At 40.9% G+C, this 20,014-nt stretch overlaps 1 protein-coding gene across 12 annotated transcripts in view; it reads right to left on the bottom strand.

Annotated features, from left to right (window-relative positions):
* Positions 1–19,306, bottom strand: part of SSBP2 (single stranded DNA binding protein 2) — a 157,719-nt gene extending 138,413 nt beyond the window's left edge. For 10 of the 12 annotated variants that reach the window (XM_048502977.1, XM_048502975.1, XM_048502973.1 and 7 more), the window contains exon 1: positions 19,147–19,293. In XM_048502977.1, coding sequence (XP_048358934.1) covers positions 19,147–19,205 — 59 coding nt within the window. In that variant the 5' untranslated portion in view covers positions 19,206–19,293. Of the gene's footprint in view, positions 1–19,146 lie in introns of all 12 variants that reach the window. The other 2 variants (XM_048502966.1, XM_048502970.1) reach the window with 2 other exon arrangements.
* Positions 19,307–20,014: the final 708 nt, after the last annotated feature.

The following is a 20,014-nucleotide window of genomic DNA, read 5'->3' on the forward strand; positions in this document are numbered from 1 at the left end:
CCTAATCCTCACCTGGGGGCAAGATCATTGTCCCTGCGCCCGGTGATTGAGCCAGACAGTTCACGACCCGTGACTCATGGGGGATGAGGAGTGGGGGTGCGATGCGACCGGCAAGGCCGCAGGTCCGTCGGCGTCCCAACGTTCTACTACGGCACTGCTGGGTCGGCAGTGCACTACTACAGGTACTCTTTGGATATCATCTGTAAATATACAGATAGAACCCTATAATAAAAAGATTATACTTCTAAATGGCACTTGAAACCATTTTTCCAAAAACCCGAGGAAGTGCATGCTAGGCACATTCACTGAAATATGTTTAACTGATGTTACATAGCTCACACATCAGAATCCAATTAAAATTATGTATATAACACAGATGACATGGACGCTGAAGTACTACAAAAGTACATAGCTGGTAGAAACAGGACACATGACCAGATAAACTGCTAGTTTGAGCTAGATGAGCTTGTAATATTCATTATGAAAGTGCTAAATTTTAATCTTCTGTATCAAGGAAAAATGTGCTTTATTCATATATATCAGAGTTCCCCAATGGTAACCATGACATCATGCTGCACTTGAAAATACTTCCCTTGATACCTTCCAAGCTTCTCTGAAAGTGGACAGGGCTATTGCAAGAACTTGTTACTGGGTGCCTTCATTTAAATGAAAGAGTTTTCCACTGGAGGACCAGGAAGACTAGTAACCACATGGTCTTTCCTTGGTGTGTGGCTCAATTCCCCTTCTTCCCAGGAGGAATTCCATTTAGCTCTGCCTTTTGGGGCAGCCATTTTGCGATAGCACTCACTACGCCTTCTCAAAATTCCAAAGGCGCCTGCAGGCTCAAAAAAAGTTGTGGACTCTTAGTAGAAACAGATGATAAAATCCAGCCTTCATTCTACTGAAATGTTACACTTCTATCCCATTTGCCTATGTTTGAGGTCCTCGCTGTTATCAATGCAAAAAAAAAAAAAAGGAAATTCAGAAGGTCCACCAGAGCATATGTATATGCCTTCAAACTTGGTAGATGTTTGCAGTTTTAACACATTAACCGATTGCTAGAAAACTAATCAAGGCTTTAATAAGAGGCAGAGGCCCCTTCTGCACATGCAGAATAATGCACTTTCAATCCACGTTCACAACTGTTTGGAAGTGGATTTTGCTGTTCCGCACAGCTGCAAAGTGCTTATTCTGCATGTGCGGAAGAGGCCAGAGATATTCTTCCTAGGAGACAAGAACTGTAAATACTTTAAAATGAATGTAAACTCAGGACTATTGTATTGTACATTCAGGACTTACTGTTAATTCATTCAGTTCCATTGAAATTCATTCCTCATTTAAAGCAGTTCTTTGGGGCTGGAAGATGGGAAAGAAGCTTTCTGCAAAGACTAGGTCAGAGTGGCAACAGGGAGCTCAAATTTCAGCACACACACACAAACCCCTTCATGGGTGCTCAAAGGGCATACCTCACTTATAAAGCCTAAACAAATATTTCTAAGCACATTCCTCCCATGTAAGTAAAAAAAATGGCTTTTGAATCGTCATTGTAGTGATACATTTGTACTTAATATTCTGAAGCCACAGAAACTTAGCAGTCAATTAAATAAACACTTTTAAACTTTATAGCAGTAGCTTTTAAATCATGAGATCGAACTTGCCACTAAGATGCAATGAGCAACAAGTTGATTTGTATCTCTCTCCACCTCACTACCCACTGAGTGGAGAATGCAATAAGACAAAACAACTCTTCAAATTGGTATGATACAGGAAAACTTTCAGCTAACCCGCACCCATAACCACAGAGCGGCATTACTAATAGTTATGTAGCTATCTTTCACAAGCTTCTAATCTTGCCACTGACCCTTCCACAGGCCATTAAAACACAAAGAAAATGACACTTTCACCCTGAAAAAGTAAAGGAGTACCACTCGGTCTGCTCTCCATACAACCTCATCCTCATCACACACTAACCTCAACCCATTAGATTCAATAACATATTGTAAAGAAAGGAATTTATGGAGGTTCTCAAAATGAGGCTCTGGAAGAGATCAAGTACAGAAGAGTTCAAATTCACACTAGGACTAACCAATGAAGAACAAAGTCTCCATATTTTTCTTTTTAAATTCTGATTTAAGGGAGTATATTGAGTTCTAAGCTCATGTCTCAACATGCACAGTTATGTTTGTATGAAAAATATCTGATGAAATCAGCTTTGACTCATGAAAGCGTATACCCTGAAAAATTCTGTTTGTCTTTAAGGAGCTATTGGACTGTTATTTTGTTTTACACTACAAACTAATTACCCAAATAAAAAATAAAGTTTCCAAGAAGAGTTAATTTCATTTAATGTGTTCAGAGTTGGGGTACTAGTGGCAGTTGTCTACTTGCTTCAAAGGAATAAAGCTCAAATGTATAATGAACATAATCTAATGGGCAGTTTCATTTTCTTTTAAAATGCTTTACCAAACAATCAACAGTACATATTTAAAAAACCTATACCATATATACCGGCGTATAAGACGACTGGGGTATAAGATGACCCCCCACTTTTCCAGTTAAAATATAGATTTTGGCACATACTCACCGTATAAGTCAAAATGGGACCAATGGAAACTGTTCATTAAACAAAGATACAATTTGTAGAAAGGACAATAAGCTGTATATAAGTATCAACTAGTAGTCACTATAGTAGTCACTACAGTGAAAGTTAAGGTTAAATTAAGGAAAGATATACTGTAATGTAAATTAAGATGATCAGTAGAATATAAGTACTTTATAAGACAGAATAAACTGCAAGATGGCAAAGATTAGTATAAGGAAATATATGTAACAGTTCAGGATAAGCAATATATGCCTACATACTTGATATATAAGTGGAAACTGTCAAAATCGCAAGCTAAGTGATAATTTTGTTCAAGGAGAAGTTCTCCCACTAGATGTGATGGTGATAGGGTTCTTTCCTTATTTTGAATTTCTTATTTAAGTTGGTAGTTCGTTCTTTCTCTCTTTCTTTATAGGTTAGGTAATAGCAACCATAGCAGTAAATGGAAACAAACACAATTACATGAATGTAATGTAAAAAGTACAATTTATTACTGCTATTTGAAATAATCTTGTACTAGTTTGTCAAGCTTTTCTTCTTTTCTCATCTTTTACGTTCAATATTCTTGTTTATATCTGTAACTTATGTTGAAATATGTTGAAACTTAAATAAAGTACATATATATATATATAAAAAAAGACTACCCCGTGGCAGAGGCAGCGGCGACACCCTGTGTGGCCTTGGCCTCAGGAGAGGCAGGCCAATTGTCGCGGGGGCGGGACAGAGCCCCGGCGGCAGCGGCACCCCGGATGGCCTTCCTTGGCCTCGGCAGAGGCCGGCTGATTGTCGTGGGGGTGGGACAGAGCGGCGGCGGCGGCACCCCAGGTGGCCTTCCTTGGCCTCGGTGGAGGCCGACTGATCATCATGGGGGCGGGACAGAGCAGACCCCTCTGCCTCGTTGCTGGCTGTCACGCGGGACTTCACGCTTGTCAGGCCGCTGATCCCCGCTGGCGTGAGGTTGTCAATGGGGGTCCCCCCCAGAGGAATTCCCATTCCCCGGCAAGCCCGGGGAGAGGACAGGGGAAGCTCCGCTGTTGAAGGGGCAGTCCCCTGGGGTTCCCTCCGCCATGGGAGTCCCCTAGCCCATCTGATGCAGGAGCAGGGAATGCCCCTGGGCCCTCATCGTTGCCGGGCTGGCTGCAGGGAGCTCCCTCGCCGGAGTGGCCAGTCGATCGGCTAGGCGGTGGCAAGTCCAAGCAGGGGATGGGGGATGCCTGGCCTATAAGACGACCCCCAACTTTTGATAAGATTTTCCTGCATTAAAAAGTCATCTTATAAGAGGGGAACATTGAGAGGGGAACATTAGTTTAAAAATGGACAGCCAGTTTGAAGCAAAAGCGACACCTGCAATAAACAAAATGACTACTAGAATAGAGATTAGTACTCTGGCAGTAGGAATGAAACCAATGACAAAATATGCTAGAACTATTTTTTTAACCTCAACTAAAAAGAAAAAATTGTTAAAAGGGATGCTTCCAGGTTTTCTTCACTCCAACAGTCATTAAATTTACTGACTCCAGATTATAAAGGTATTTGCTTTACCTTATTTTTAAGGCTCAGATCTCTGGAGCCTGTAAAGACTGCTCTGCACATGTATTTTGCTATTACTAAACGTTTCATTCTTTTTGTTCACATGAACTATTTTTCCATTTAGATACAAAAATATAGACAATGGCAGGCCTCCACTTCAGCAAATCACAAACAATTTATGTGTTCCTCGGACCACAGTACACAATTTTTTCTAAAAAAAAAAAAAACCTTGTTCGCATGCCACAATGCACTTAGTGTTCCCAATTAATTTAAAAGAGCACAAACTACCCTTCCCACTTTAAAACAGAAGTGCAAATACACGTGTCGTTCCTTCTTAATTTTAAAGACCATCTGGGACATGGGAGAAGTTTCTGAATTCTGCATGATCCCGTTTAAAATCAACTGATTAGTTATTAGGATGGGAAGTTAGATGAGCCCAACCATCTCTAGGTTAATTCTCACTTATCAGACTTCATAAATAGGTCCTTTCTCGACTAGATATTGATTATTCTCTACTAGATAGATATTGATAACCCAGAAAGGGCTAGAATGGGAAGTCTGGTTTCTTAGGCATTATCTTTAGGGCTTTTGTGGTGAACGAAACTATATAATCCACCTTGAATCTCAGTGAGAAAGGTGGACTATAAATAACAAAGTGAAACTATAAATAATAAAGCAATTCTTCTCAGTCATTACCAGAACAGATATTTTCTTTAAGAGGGCAATACATTTACATATGTATTGCTTTTTCTTTTTCAAAATTAATAAGGTCTTTGCACTTTTTAAACTAATGCAGTGCTATGTACACAAATATCTATGGTAACACAGAAATAGGTCAGAATTTTTATACCAACTGAAAGAAATGTGATACACTTGTGCACACCACTGACTGTTTTTGAGGGGGAGTTTTTCCATTTTTTTTAAATGCACAGGACTAATAATGGTTATGGATTATCTAATTTATGAAAATCCAGGTAAAAAGGGGGAGGGACAGTACAAACAAGGTAGGCACCATTTTAGAAAAAGTAAAGAAACACTCCACATACAAGCAGTAGGAAAATAAACCATACTACACAGCCAACCAATGGATAAATTATAAAAGAAAATTGTGGAAATTAATCTACCACCCCTTCACCATGATGGACCTAAATAAAAAAGGGAACACACACGTTCTTTCAGACTAAAGGTTCTCCTAAAGAAAATAACATGGAGGTACATACTACCTCCCGCGATCAGGAAGAGTCATTGAAGGAAAAGGTTACACACTACAACAATGCTGCTTCACACATGAACAGTTTACCTTAATAAAACCAAGCAAAAAAGCAATGTTCTGTTTTGGTTGCAACATACGGATGAGCTCTAGGGAAACTTCCCCATATACCCTAAGAATATCCTAAGTGGGTAGTAGACACATTTTTAGGTTAATTTTTTTTAAAAAAAAATGCTTCCTCAATAATGTAGGATTATACATTTTTCTATTTGTTACATTCCCATTTACCTTTCCACTGTTCCAAATTTCCAACACTGTAGTTAACAGTCAAGTATAAGGAATATGATAGTACAATGGAACCTTGGTTTTCATTGGTAATCTGTCCAAAAAGAATTGATGAAAACCGAAACTGATGAAACTTTTCCATACGAATCATGTAAATCCAATTAATCCGTTCTAAGCACTCCAAAAAACATACAAAAAACACATTTTTGGGTGAATAAACATAGTGTTTAATGCTGAAAACAGTAACAAACAACACTAGGATCAGCTTCAGAGCCAGTGGACCAATGTCGCACCAGAAAGCTGTCCAAAGAGGTCTGTTTCTGACGCCTCTTTAAGATTTGTCTGAAATGGGGCAAGACATTGTCATTAAATAAGTTGCAGACATGACCTGCAACAGCTTTGTCTGGGTGATTTTTCTCCACAAACCCCGGCACCTTACTGCAAATCAATGAAAACCAAGGCAAATCAATGAAAACCAAGACAAATTTTTCACTGAAAAAATCGATGAAAACTGAAACCAATGAAAACCGAAGGCAATGAAAACCGAGGTTCCACTGTATTTGCATAAAGGCAAGTCAATATATTTATTTACGTTATTTCTCACTTAGCCACAAGGAGGATTCCACAGTCAAATTCAATAAAATCAATAGGATGGGACATCCAATAAGTACAATAGCATTTGTATTGCAGAAATCTGAAACAGAGCTGAACAAAGCAAAAGTATTAACATGTCACAGAAACTACATATTATATTTAGACCAAATAGTTTTGCAGAATACACAGCAGGATAATTCACTATCCTCAACCCTTTAACATAACATCTTTCTGAATCATTTCACTGCAGTACTGCCCTATTACCTGTGTAAAAGAAACCTCCTAAATAATTCATTTTTGCATACTTTGCAGAACGCCAGAAGAGTAAAAGCTTTCCTGACCTCATCAGGTAGGCTGTTGCACAAGATGGAGGCCACCATAGAGAATCCACATTTACAGGGAGTTGCTGATATTGCCCATTTGCAGGGGAGAAAGAACCTGCAGAAGGCCCTGCTCATATGCTGTCACAGTGGAATATAGGCAGTCCAGCAGATGCAAGCCTCCATGGGCATGAAGTGATTGATATTCAATAATTTGAATTGAGCCCAAAACTACTTTTACCACGGCATGAGTCTAAATGACCAAATTAGCTGTATCAAGGCAGGGGGGCATCTTTGGGACTCAACTGAATTGGAACAAAACATTTTTTGAAGTTGTGTTAACTCGCTCCCTCAACAGAAAGGCTGGATCCAGATAGCCCCTAGGTTTTCAGCCACGTCAACAAGGATCATTAAAAGTCGGGAGCAAAATATTCTTCAACATCTCTTCCCAACCAGCATTACTTCTATCTTTCCAAGAGTTAGCTTCAATTTGTTCACTCTTAATCATTTAACCACAAATATGCAGTGATTCAGTTCTTCCACTGCATCACCAAAAGATTTGGATAAAGAGACACAGAGATGGGAAACATCAGCATACTGATGATAGGCAGGATTGGGTCTGATAAGTCCTCATCAGAGGATAAATACATTATGGTGTTGGATATAGAAGTGCCTGACCCTCTGACATTCAGGAAATTGTGGTCAGTTGTGGCTACTGGACTAGAAGACCTACAGGCTCATGAACCAATACCAGAACCTGGGATTACTGATGGATTCATGAAGGAAAGAGATCTGTTGCAAAGGAACCATGGATGCCCACAAGACCTTGAGAACAAAGAAAGTCCAGCTCAGATGCTGAAATACACAACTAATTGCCTGAGGCCTGTCTGCTGATCCACAACCAGCAGCTGTGAGTGCCTGCAGACTTCACATCACTGCTACAGCAGCAGGCACCATCCCATAAATAGCCTTAGTTCAGCTCTGGAAGCTGCATGTTCAAATAATAGTTACTGTTTCTGTTTTCCTTGACTCAACTTGTATTTGCTTTGGGTCCTTGAGTGAAAGCATGACAACCTCAAAATTATAAAGAAATTGTCCTAAGGGCTCCACACACAGATCAAAGATCACTGAGATAGGATTGTGTCCCATGGAACCCCATATGATAGGTCCCATACAGATGATAACTAGTGTCCAACTGGTCTCCCATGGAGTCTTATTAATGAGGAACAATTTAAACAATCCAAAACATGTCCAATAACTACTTTGGCACCAAACATCTGAACAAGATAATATGGCCGGCTGTTTCATAGGCTGCAGATCAATCTTGTAGGGCCAATGAAGTGGCATGGCCTTTGTCTACATTCAGACAAAAGTTGCTAATGAAAGCTAACATGGCTATTCCCATCCAGTGGCGTACCTAGGCAAACTGGAGCCCTGAGCAAAACCTGAGTTTGATGCCCCCCCATCGGTGGCCACCCTGTCCCACCGTGACCAAACAATAATTTTTCCATCAGGTCCTTTCAAAGTCACCCTCACATTATAGAACATGCCCCAACTCACAAATCTGAACACAGCAATGGGCCATGCCACACAGCAGAAATGTTTTTTAAAAAACAATTTAAAAATGCTTTCAAAATGTTTTATTACTGCTATGAAAACATTTTATGGTGTTGTATCCAGTCCCCCCAATTAGGGGAAACAGCATCACTTTCAATGTTATTTAAACTGGGGACCCCAGATTCTCCCTTTAAGGTGGATTTAAAAGTCGAATTTGGGCTCCCTAGTTTAAACAAGTGATGCTGGAATCCACCCTCAAACAGCATAATTTTCAATGGTGTTTAAACAAGGGAGCCCAGATTCTCCTTTTAAATCCACCTTAAAGGGAGAATCTGGGGTCCCCAGTTTAAACAACATTGAACGTGATGCTATTTTGGGGTGGATTCTCCCCCACCCTGAAACAGCATCCCTTTCAATGTTTAAACTGGGGACCTCAGATTCTCCCTTTAAATCCATGCTGAAGGGGGTGAATTTAATAATAATAATAACCTTTATTAGGCATTGAGAGAATAAAAGAAAGAAAGAAAACAAGCATTGGCAGGAAGGGGGTGGAGTTAAAAGGAGAATCTGGGGAAATTTAGGGGGTCCCTGCTGTCAAGGGTGCAATTATTAAGATAGCAGCACCAAAATTTTAGAGTATCTTCGTGAGCCCCTATTGATGATACCACTCAGGTTTGGTGAAGTTTGGTTCAGGGGGTCCAAAGTTATGGACCCTCAAAGGTGTAGCCCCCATCTCCTATTAGCTCCCATTGGAAACAATGGAGGATGGGGCACTCCCTTTGGGAGTCCATAACTTTTGACTCCCTAAACCAAACCTCACCAATCCTGGGTGATATTATCAGGAGAGTCTCCTGAAAAATCCCTGAAATTCCAGTGCTGCTAACCTAAAAACTGCACCCCTTGCAGGCCAAAAACGGAAAAAACACTGAAAATACAAAAAAAAAATCCCACAAACAAACCTGCATTTTGGCACCCACAAGTGGGGGGGGGGGTCCTGGGCAACTCCCCACTTTGCCCAATGGGAGGAACGCCTCTGTTCCCATCCCACAGATAGATCTGACTGCCAGGTTGGAAAGGGTTTAGAGCAGATGACTTACCCAAGAAGACCTGGAGTTTGCTTCTGCTCTCTCAATCACTTTGAAAGATTAGACACTGGCTGATTATTGGCTTCTGTAGGGACAATTTTTAAAGTAGTGGATGGATAACTGCCTCTTTGAATGGCTGAGGGAAGCTGCTTTGTGTTAGTAACTAATTAATGTCAGATACTAAGGGCTTGTTAGGTGGTCCTTACACGATTTTAGCAGCCAGGATGGGCAAGGATTCAAGACACAAGTAATGGACATTACAGATCCCAGCATCTTACTAATATCCATCACAAAAATGGAGTCCAAAAAGTCCACAGACCAAGTGATGTATTCGGCATTTCCTTCTGATAGATCTATATTACTGTATTTACTATATTACTGACTGTATTTGCAATATTTTATCAGAGAAAATCTCTCCCAAAGTATCACAACTTAATCACAATAGTCTCTCCCTGAGATAGAAAAGGCTCAGATTTCAGAGTCACCAGATGCTGAGCTATTTTGAACATTTGGGATGGTCCTGAGCTGGCTGGCTAACAGAGAAGTAACATTTCTTTGTCACTGTCACAGCTGCTTCACAGGTCTTCCAAAGAGGTTTACAACATGACCTGACAGATTCAGTTTGAGTTCTCCACCAGCATCGTTTTACACATCTCCCAGCTCCATGGTAAACAATATAATTTTCTTCCAACCATGCCTCTATTATGCAAGCCAGGTCAATTTTCTCTTTCTGTAACATTCTGCAGAGGCATGCACTTTGGTGCCTCACTGATCTGGTACTGAACAGTATTAGTGTGGCGGTGGAAGAAATAGGGCACTTGTGCTGTCAACTCTCAGGATACTATGGAGGTTAGATGGGAGAAAAGCATTCTTGTCAAATACTGACCATCTGTTAAAGTTCACCCCAAACTACTAGCTCTAATCTGCACTGAAATAGTGCATTCATCAAACATCCTGCTCCAGGTAGATTGCTCTCAGCACCACTAATAACCACTAATAACCCCTTCCCCATCCCACACATTCAATATGGTAACATCCACAAAGAAGCCACAAAGTAATCTGAGATAATAGTTATGACATGCTGATATTAGTGATGTCCAACATGTATTCTATGTCAGTTTAGCTCCTGGTTTTCAGGTAATTAACTATCTCCCTCTCCAGTAGTGGCAGGCCTTCTTCTGTTTGTTGTGTGCAATGGTCAGGACCCCAGGCCAGAAATCCACAAGTCAAGAGCCTGCTTATGCCTCTGGTGCAGGCCTTCTTTTAAATGTGCAGCAGCTCTATGCCTGTCAAGAACATGGGGAAACACTCAAAAGGAGTGGCTTGCCTCTATAATTTCCCAAAACATGCTCATGTTTTCCCATGATGATTAAAACAAAACTGGTTGGTTTGTAAATTAAAACAAAACTGGTAAGTTTATCAGTGAACTTTATTAGCCTGACCCAGAATCAAGATGAAGCTACGTTACTTATAGCAGAACCAGAACCAAATCACAAAGTGTAATGGTTTGCCTCCCTGCTGACATGATAAATGTGAACATTAGGGAAGAAAATAAGATTACAGTGGTGAACTTCAGAGAAGAGGAGGGCTGCCACCCCTAGCATGGAAAATAACGCAATTGCTATGAAGGAAATAAGATAGACAACAGAAGAGCAGAGCAAACAATGTAAGCTGGTGTGTTTGTCCTTAAACTGGTTTAAGAGACTCAGGGATCACAGCTTAAATCTGAAGAATAAGCATACCAGCAGGAACAAATCCACAACCTGCAGTTCATGCAGCAAGACATAGTAATTTCATTATAGTGAGCCAATTCACTGTTTAAAGGGGTTTTATGCAGAATTGGTTTTATGGGTAGCACAGCTGTGAAAACGGGGGAGGGGAACTTCAAAGTGGAGAGGCAGAATACACAGAAGAACCGGTTTTTCTTTCACAATTGCCCAGAAAACAGGTATTACTGCCATTTACAACAAGCAAAATTGTCTCCATCCAGAGGAATAAAAAAGAAAGGTATTAAAAAACAAACAAAAGCATATCTAGATTTGCCAATTATTAATCTCAAGAACAGATGAGTAACAACTTTCTGTTCAATGGCTTGATTCTGACATTTCTTCTCGATACCTGGAATATAAATGCTATGGCAGCAACTGGGTTTTGACTGTAAAGTGGCTTGAAATAACTTCTTACTGCAATGTCAGGGAACAGGAAAACTAGTTTCCTTGTTCAGACTCAATAGAGTGCTTTTACATAGTACCTTTATATAACTTTGAGTCTCTTTTGTGAAACTGCACATGTGATCATTTTTAACATGGGATGAAATGTTGAAGAAAGCCATGTTGAAAGCCATTGTGTAGATTCTAGCTGCCATAGGTTTCACAATCAAATTACAGTGCAATCCCAGCAAATGAAAACACAATCACTTATGAGAACTCAATATTAATTAGAATTTAAGGAGATAAGTGAGTGGCTAAGTGTCTTGATGCCTTTACAAGGGGTCAAGACACATTACTACTAGTATAAGAACCACAATTTTTCACATGATAACATATAAATAGAATTTTTATTGTTTTTAGAAGCTTCTACTTGCTAATCACTAGTCAGAAGACACCATCTATTTTACTTAAGTATTACAGGTTATTTGAAAACACAATGAGGATTCTGGCTTCACTGCCCAACTATAAACAAAACTGTGGAACTGATTTGCTTATGTTAATAGTATTGAGAAAAATATTAGTAAATCATTCTTCCAGGCAAGGAAGATGCTCGTCATATAGACTGCCTTCTTTAAACCCATTAGAATTCCATTTTTTAAAAAAAGAACACTAGTTCCTCAAGACTATGCTATCCTAAAGAGCAGCAGTGGTGTAGGAGGTTAAGAGCTCGTGTATCTAATCTGGAGGAACCGGGTTTGATTCCCAGCTCTGCCACCTGAGCTGTGGAGGCTTATCTGGGAAATTCAGATTAGCCTGTACACTCCCACACACACCAGCTGGGTGACCTTGGGCTAGTCACAGCTTCTCGGAGCTCTCTCAGCCCCACCCACCTCACAGGGTGTTTGTTGTGAGGGGGGAAGGGCAAGGAGATTGTAAGCCCCTTTGAGTCTCCTGCAGGAGAGAAAGGGAGGATATAAATCCAAACTCCTCCTCTTTGTCTTCCTCTTCTTCTTCTTCTTCTTCTTCAGGCACTCTTGGGTGCCAAAGAGATTTCACTCATGCAGAGGTCACCCCATTCTCTATGAAATCATATCCAGAACATTCTAAATCCCAACTCAAGAGGAATAACTGGGAAGCTTCAGAATGCAAGGTCCTCTGTATTCAACGGAGCCCCACAGAGTTTGGCAACTTCCTTTTCTTTCTGTCAAGCCACAGCTGACTTGAAGAAACCCTAAAAGGCCTTCACGGCAAGAACCATTCAGAGGAGGTTTGCCATTGCCTGCTTCCACATCACGCCATTGGTATTCTCTAGAGTTCTCAAATCCAAATACCAGTACTTGCCCCGGTCAGGGCTCAGACAATGTGACTGGCCCAAGGTCACCCAAGAAGCTCCATGGCCAAGTAGGGATTTGAACCTGGGTTTCCCAATCCTAGTCCAAAATTAACCAGAACATCACATTGGCTCTCACTTTCTGTACATCTCACTGGCTCTCACTCATCAATATATAACCTACTATTTTATGATTTTATATAGCCAAAATCTAAGAAAGATGGGCACAGTAGAACAGTACAAATTACACATTTTACGCACATTTAATTCTGACTTTGCAGAATTGTTTTAGTGCCTCTGTATAAAGAAAAACAAGCCATAATAAAAATTCATATTCAAGGAAGAATAGCAATTAAAGCTTTTCCCTTAACAACAGCAAAAAACAAGCTAGAAATGATGAAGTTGACCATCCAAGTATTTGGTTATATAAAAACTTTAAATAATGTTGCTATACCAACAGTAATTATGATTAAATAACAGAAATTAAGATACATCAATAAGAATTTAGTCATGCTGTGCCGGTCGAAGAAACAAACTTCAGCTTGGAATGATTCCTCAACCCTGGAAAAGGCCCAGAACAGACATCTGAATCTATTAATGGTATCTCCAGCCCCCTGCAAGAGATGTTGGGAAAGCTAGAGAGGCCTTTTTCAAGCCTCAAACACTATTTACAGACACCTATAACAGGTTTACATAAATCATCCACTACTTCAGATCAAACCTAGTACAGCTGTAGAGGAGATGTCTATCATACATGCTGAAACTTAAGGAACAGAAAAGTTATGCAGAACAAGTATCTACTGGAACTTTTAAACAGATTATCCTGTCAATCCTGTTCTCGCTTCCAATGTTAACACTGCTCTCTACTAGCAACTAGTCTTTAGGGTGCCAGAAGTCATAACTATACTGGCTCCCATGAACACGTTCCAATTATTTTGAATTAAGTCCTACAAAGTGCGCTATTAAAATACTGATTTGATAAATATACAGAGGCTAGTCTACTAAGACTGTTAGCAAAATACATCTTTGTGCATCCACTTTTCCTTCAGTTCTCAGATCCATCACCTCCAAAAAAGCAATTAAAACCAGTTGATATTCAACACAGCACAATAGTTTTCCTTCTGACCGTACGTGCATTGGTTCAGGAAGTTGAGTCCCTGTGAATCCAAGCTGTACCGCTTGTGAGCATGACAAATGCCACAGTATCACTGACTTGCTTATAGTTGCAAGGTTTTATAATTGCCTGAGCTAATTTTTAGATTATGCTGCATCCAGCTCACATATGTATGTGAGGATTTGTCAATGTTGGTGGTAGCAGTTGGATTACATCAGTGCAGAGGGCACTTCTGCACACAGTGGTCATAGCATATGAAGCCCTGAGCTTGTTAAAATGACTTCCTAGCTTCCATACAGGAAACTGCTTTTTGATGTACTAATTTAAATGAGCAATGAATTTAGATGACTTCTACAATATTTACTTTGAAACTGTTTCTCTTATACAAAACATAGTATCTGTGTTATTTGAGGAAAATAATCAGAGCCAATCAGCACACTCTAAAAGAAATTTAAACTTAAACAAACCCTCAGTCACCGCTACAATCCAGATTCCAAGCCTTCTGGTCAAGGTCCAACAACATTTTGTGCTGGCACTAAATAAATGTTTAGTGACAATATATTCACATTTTTACCAAAAAGAGTCACCTTTAATGTTAAGTTCTCTCCCTTCTTCAAAGCAAAGTTTTTAGGAGTGTCGTTATACTAGGAGAGTCCCAGTATAGGAGTTCCCAAAAATTTTCCTCTCCCAAAACTGACTTATCTGTGCACCAAAGAGTACACAGATGATCCTTACAATCTAATCTCATAGGAGTTTTCCATACCTGAACTGGCTTGTGGCAATTCCCCAACACTGCTGTAGCTGCCAATACAGCATAGCAGAAACAGGGTTTCCATAGGGTGGCGTCCTGCTCATTTTCTCTGCCCTGGCAGTAGACACCCATACACGCCCATCAGGGGATTCGGGGAGGGGGGAAGCACCAACAACTGAGTATTGTTATAGCATTATGGTTTTCTAATAATGTGTCAGCTTTTCCAAATTCCAAAATTTCATTTTTTTCAGTCTCTAGACTAAGGAAAAGGTGTTATCTCCACAATGAAAGGGGCTAAAGACCTAGTATTACAAAAAAACTTGGAATCCAGAGAACATGACAAACAATTAGCAAATTTTAATACTATAACTATATTCAATTGCTTTAGTGCTCCAGTGGAAGTGGGGGAAGGCCTTTGGGGGGGATTGAAGTTGGACAATTGGCATTGATATGAGCAGTACTAGGAAGAGCTAGTCTCCCATCTGTAAGGGTGCCATTCCAGCTTTGCTACAATTTTTTTCAAAACATCAGGACAGCAGGTTTGGGAAATACTGAAGGAAAGAGGGGAAAAACTAGGTGGTCAAGAAGCACCATCATACTCTGGGGAAGCAAGAAAATAACATGCTTCACAACAGTATCTCTCAAGGTAAACAACCTGAAATCATTTACATGTTCTAGAACAGTGGTTATTAGGCAGTCTTAGAGATTTATACTGAAGATTTATTTTAGCATTATAAAATAATGCTAAAGTAGTTATTTATTTGAGTAGTAATTATAGACCCACTGCCAAAGACCTCCTGCAGAGGTACAAATCCAGCAATTTGCTGAAATATGCAAAATTTTCCTAAAGTTGTTTCATATGCACTCATCAGCAATTGTAATGAATGTTGGTTATGAGGTCCATTAAAATTAAATTCTCTTATAGTCAGGACACAAGAAAAGCAAATGTAATTACAAAAGCAGTAAGAAAACTAAAGCTGAATTCAGAGGCATCCCTTCGCAATGGTAGTTCTGTTCATTAAGTGCAGTCTTTAGTATATCAACATGCTTGCGTTTTCTTACAACAGAGATTCTCCGTGTGGACAAGCAGATATACACACAGCATATGCCAGGGAATTAAGTGCCTACATAAACTCTTTGCAAATATATTTTTCCTGCAACTAGCAATGTCTTATATCAAGATGGATACAATAGGTTTGCCTGAAAAATGACTTGCAAGTGTTGATAAATTATACATATATAATTTACAACACAGAGATCCCCAATTTAAAGTACAACATACTTATTTTCAAAAACAAAGTATGGCAGTATAGCAAAAAGACAGACAACTCCATTATGTTTCCACTTTGAGACCACAACAAAGAACATTCCATTCTCTGTAGGTACACAAGACTCATCCAGATTTACTGTATCAATGTTCACATTGACTTAGACCACAAATTCAAGCAGAACTATAAGGTACAACTTTATATTAGCAAAATGGCAATATTAAACTTCTAGGAAGTATTGTCAAGCACAAATACACTTTCTTCTTGATCTGATTAAGTAAACACGCTGAATCCCACAAAGCTCATTTAAAAACAGTCACTCTAATTCTGAAGACAAGTGAGCACCCTTGTATTTCCATTTTAAAAATGGACTAAGAACACAAACTAGATCCCAGATTATACCCAGAAGTGCTGTATTATGCTGATGTATCACTGCATTTGTGTGTAAACACTTAAATCTTCTGTCAAAACAAGAACTATAAAGATTTGTTTCAAAACAGTATTTCAGATATTTTAAAAAATTCAGTTTCACTTATTTGGAGAAGTTAGTTTATCATCAGTTTATAAAAAGCACAGAAGGATGTTTCCCTGAACTCTCTTTAACTGTCCTCATTTTGATATGACAACTGCTCTCTATAGAACCATGTCCCCAGAGTGAAAACTGTACTATGGCAGAAAAGTACCATAAGAAAACAAATGTACAGAACTCTTAATTTAAAACATCACTAAAGAAGATATTTAGAGTGATCATTTTGCCTCGATCCACTGAAAGTCACTTGAAAAGATTATATGCACAAAATATATATCCTATATAAATGGTGGAATCAATAGTTCAACAATTTCTCCCTAATTTCCAAACAATGCTCCTTACTTGATACAAAGGTGAGAGTGCTAGATCGCACCCAATGTTGTTTTATTTAAATTACTGTACTGGATCACGCAAACTGTAAAACAGCAATACATATTACTTGGAGCAAGCTGAAATAAATGGGTAAGTGAATGTATTCATATCAAATAGCACCATCTAGCAGTTCCACTAACTTCTCTTCTGAGGGTACCTATGACTCGGTGTCCGTGTTAACTTTACGGTCTTCTGTTTAAAATTATTTATATCACAAACAAAGATATAACATATTTGTGTAGCCAGCAGAACAAATGGGCAACAAACACATTCTAAAAACAAAAACACCCATACCCATGTTTCTACAGAAAGATTCAACAGAGGCCTTTATTTTACTAATATTTACTCCCATTCATTCCACCTTGCAACAGACTTCATAAGTTTATGAACTGATAATAGCTAAACATAGAAGCAATCACAAATCCAAAACTAGTTCATAACTTTAGTCAAAATATATTAGATTCAATTATATATAAACAAGAATGAAGTTTCTTTCGAATTGTTTGTTTGAAACAATTCAATGCTTTAAAAAATTAAAATTGTTCCATTATTTTCTGTTCTATATTTTAGTCACACTATTTACTTTTTTGTCCCCTCCCTTGAACTCTTCCCATGCATACGCATACAATGATCAAACAACTGACAACTGATTAAAGGATCTGGCCTACTTCTTTGTCTGGAATCAGGAAGTAATGCTCTCCAAAATGCTGCAAGGAAACCCTTTAGGTGAAGGTTCACAGCAAACCGCCCCAAGGGAAATATATCAACATGGTTAACATATTCATTCTCATGCTGAGTGAAGTTCTAAGCTCAATGACTTTTTAGAAGAAAATTTGTGGTCAGCAGCCCATGACCTCACACACCTTGTCCTAGACCTATGCAGATGACTGGTGCAAGGAGACAGAAAGTTACTACTTTCTTCTTCCACCAATCTCCCAGAATACTCATCCTATCAGAAACACCATTCTTCACAACCATCTCTTCCCTGTGTTCTACTATGCCTATGAGGCACACTGTAGCTGCATTTACAGTTTGAAGTGAAAGAAGCTTCAGAAATCCAGATTCAGCAATGACTCACAATTGCAAGTAACAACTTCCAAAAACACAACTACACATTTTTGTGCACTTTTGATTTGTTGACACTGCTTTTGGATTTAATCACTTGGATCAATTCTCCAGTTTAAAAAGTCTTGCAAACAAACTAAAGCGAACAAGCGCACTTACAATCAAAGCTCAGCAAGTACAAAATGATTAAATATGGTATCCTGCTTGCATACTAAGTAAATATGGAATGCTTTGTTTACAACAAACTTATTCTCCTTTTGAAAAGTTCTTAGTGCTTCCAAAATAGCTGGAATCGAAGCACTCCAAGATAATATATTCTTATGTAGGTCAGAATATCTCTTCATTCAACAAAATTATTACAGGTTTAGGTACAGAAGCATCTATCTACCAGCACCCTGACCACCTCTGCCATTCTTCTCCTAACCCAGTCTCAAACGTTACTTCCGTTCCTCCCTCTACAGACAACACGATTTCACCTCCGTCTCGAAACGTGTTCTATCCCAAAAGCCCTCCACCCATCAACAGGCACTGCATTTAAAGTAGGGGAAAATCAGCAGCCCTTTTCTTTTTGAAATTAACTACACGGGTCTTCTACTCCCAACCTAGTAGGCCACGATGTGCCAGAAGAAAGTACTCAAGGCAGAAGAAGGAAAAGGAGGTGCAGAAGAGGAGTAAGATAGAAGGTCCTGATTAAAAAAGAAAAAGAAAAGTTGAGTGTCTCGGAGTTAACAGGCGGCGCAAGGAGGCTTCTGTTCTGTTACTCCCTCTCTCCCCAGCGGAAGCCTCACACCAGCGTAGTTCAAGCTCTTTTGTTACCAAATTTACTCCAACACCACCTCCGCCTCACCTTCCTAACCCACGCTACGACCCTTGGTGGACACGGAGGGAGGAGGAAACCCCCACCAAGCAAAGGGACTTTGGAGTCCAAACGCAAACACTACCCCAAAGCTTCCCCGCGGCGTGAGGCGCCACAGTCAGCGGGAAACACTTTCTTCTACAGCCTCCCGTCGCCCTCCCAGGGTTGTGCGGGGCTCGGGCACCTCCTGTCCCGTCCCCCGCCAGCACGGAAAGAGTGCCAGACACCCGGCCCCACCCCCCTCGGAAGGGACCCCGCTAGTCCCCATCGCCGCCTGGACAGGAGTCTCGCGCGCTTCACTTGTACTACACACACGCACGCGCACAGGCAGACAAACACCCCCTCCAGTTCCCTACACCCCGACTTGTGGCGTCCGTCCCCCGCCCCCCCAACTCCCTCCCGCGCTAAGGCTGCGCTCCCCGAGCGCGTGCGTGGCCCCCTCTGCCACAAGCGGGAAAGTTACTTTGTGCCGGGCGTCTGCGAGCCCCCCGCCCAGTGAATCTGTGCGGTCCGGCGGGCTGTACTCACTTCTCCCTGGCCTGGCTGTCGGACGGGACGCTGCTGTTGCTCTTGCCTTTGCCGTACATGCCTGCAGAGAGCTCCGACTGTCACGCACCTGTCAACCCATCACAGCCTCCCCAGGAACAGCCCAGTCACCATGGAGACGCCGCCACACACACGCGCTATTGGCTCGCTTCGCACTCGGACACGCCTCCTGCGTCGTGATTGACAGGCAGAGACCAGGACAGGCTGCTCTCTCCTCCTCTCCGCCGGCTCCCTCCCCCCCAGCCTCCGGCTCCTCCTCCCCCTCCCGCTCTCCCTTCCCCGGCGCAAGGGGGAATTAGAAACGGTTCTAGAAGGATTTTAAACAACTGGCTGTTCCGTGCATTGGCCGCGCCGCCCTCCGTCGCTGCCAGAGACAGAGACTGCGAAGGAGACACAGAAACTGCGGACTGGATTCCACAGCCAGCCAGAACAACACCGGGCGACCGAAATGCTTTCAAGCCATGCCGCGCCGACACTTGCCCTCTGGCCAGTCGCACCCTGGATCTGCTAAACCCGCAACACTCCGGTACTTCCACTGATTTAGACCAGAAACGTTATTAGTCTTCCCACTCCGGGTGTATACTTAGCCTCTCTGCTTATAAATAACTCACGTGTGGTAAACTCGCTACTGTCCCATTCTCACGCGCAGGCACGTTCAAGCATCACACAGGCAGCTGACAGTACCTGTCCAAATCTCCATCCCAATAGGGCAGCAGCAGAAACATACCCATCTATATACTCTAGTCAACAGGCTACCTCAGACTCCAAGCACAGAGACTGGCACATTTTGTTCCAAAAGCGACTTTCCACACAGCTAGCAGTACAGGCGTGTCTCCTTGCCATGTTCAGT

The sequence above is a fragment of the Sphaerodactylus townsendi genome, linkage group LG07 (assembly GCF_021028975.2).
Source record: "Sphaerodactylus townsendi isolate TG3544 linkage group LG07, MPM_Stown_v2.3, whole genome shotgun sequence".
Lineage (NCBI taxonomy): Eukaryota > Metazoa > Chordata > Lepidosauria > Squamata > Sphaerodactylidae > Sphaerodactylus > Sphaerodactylus townsendi.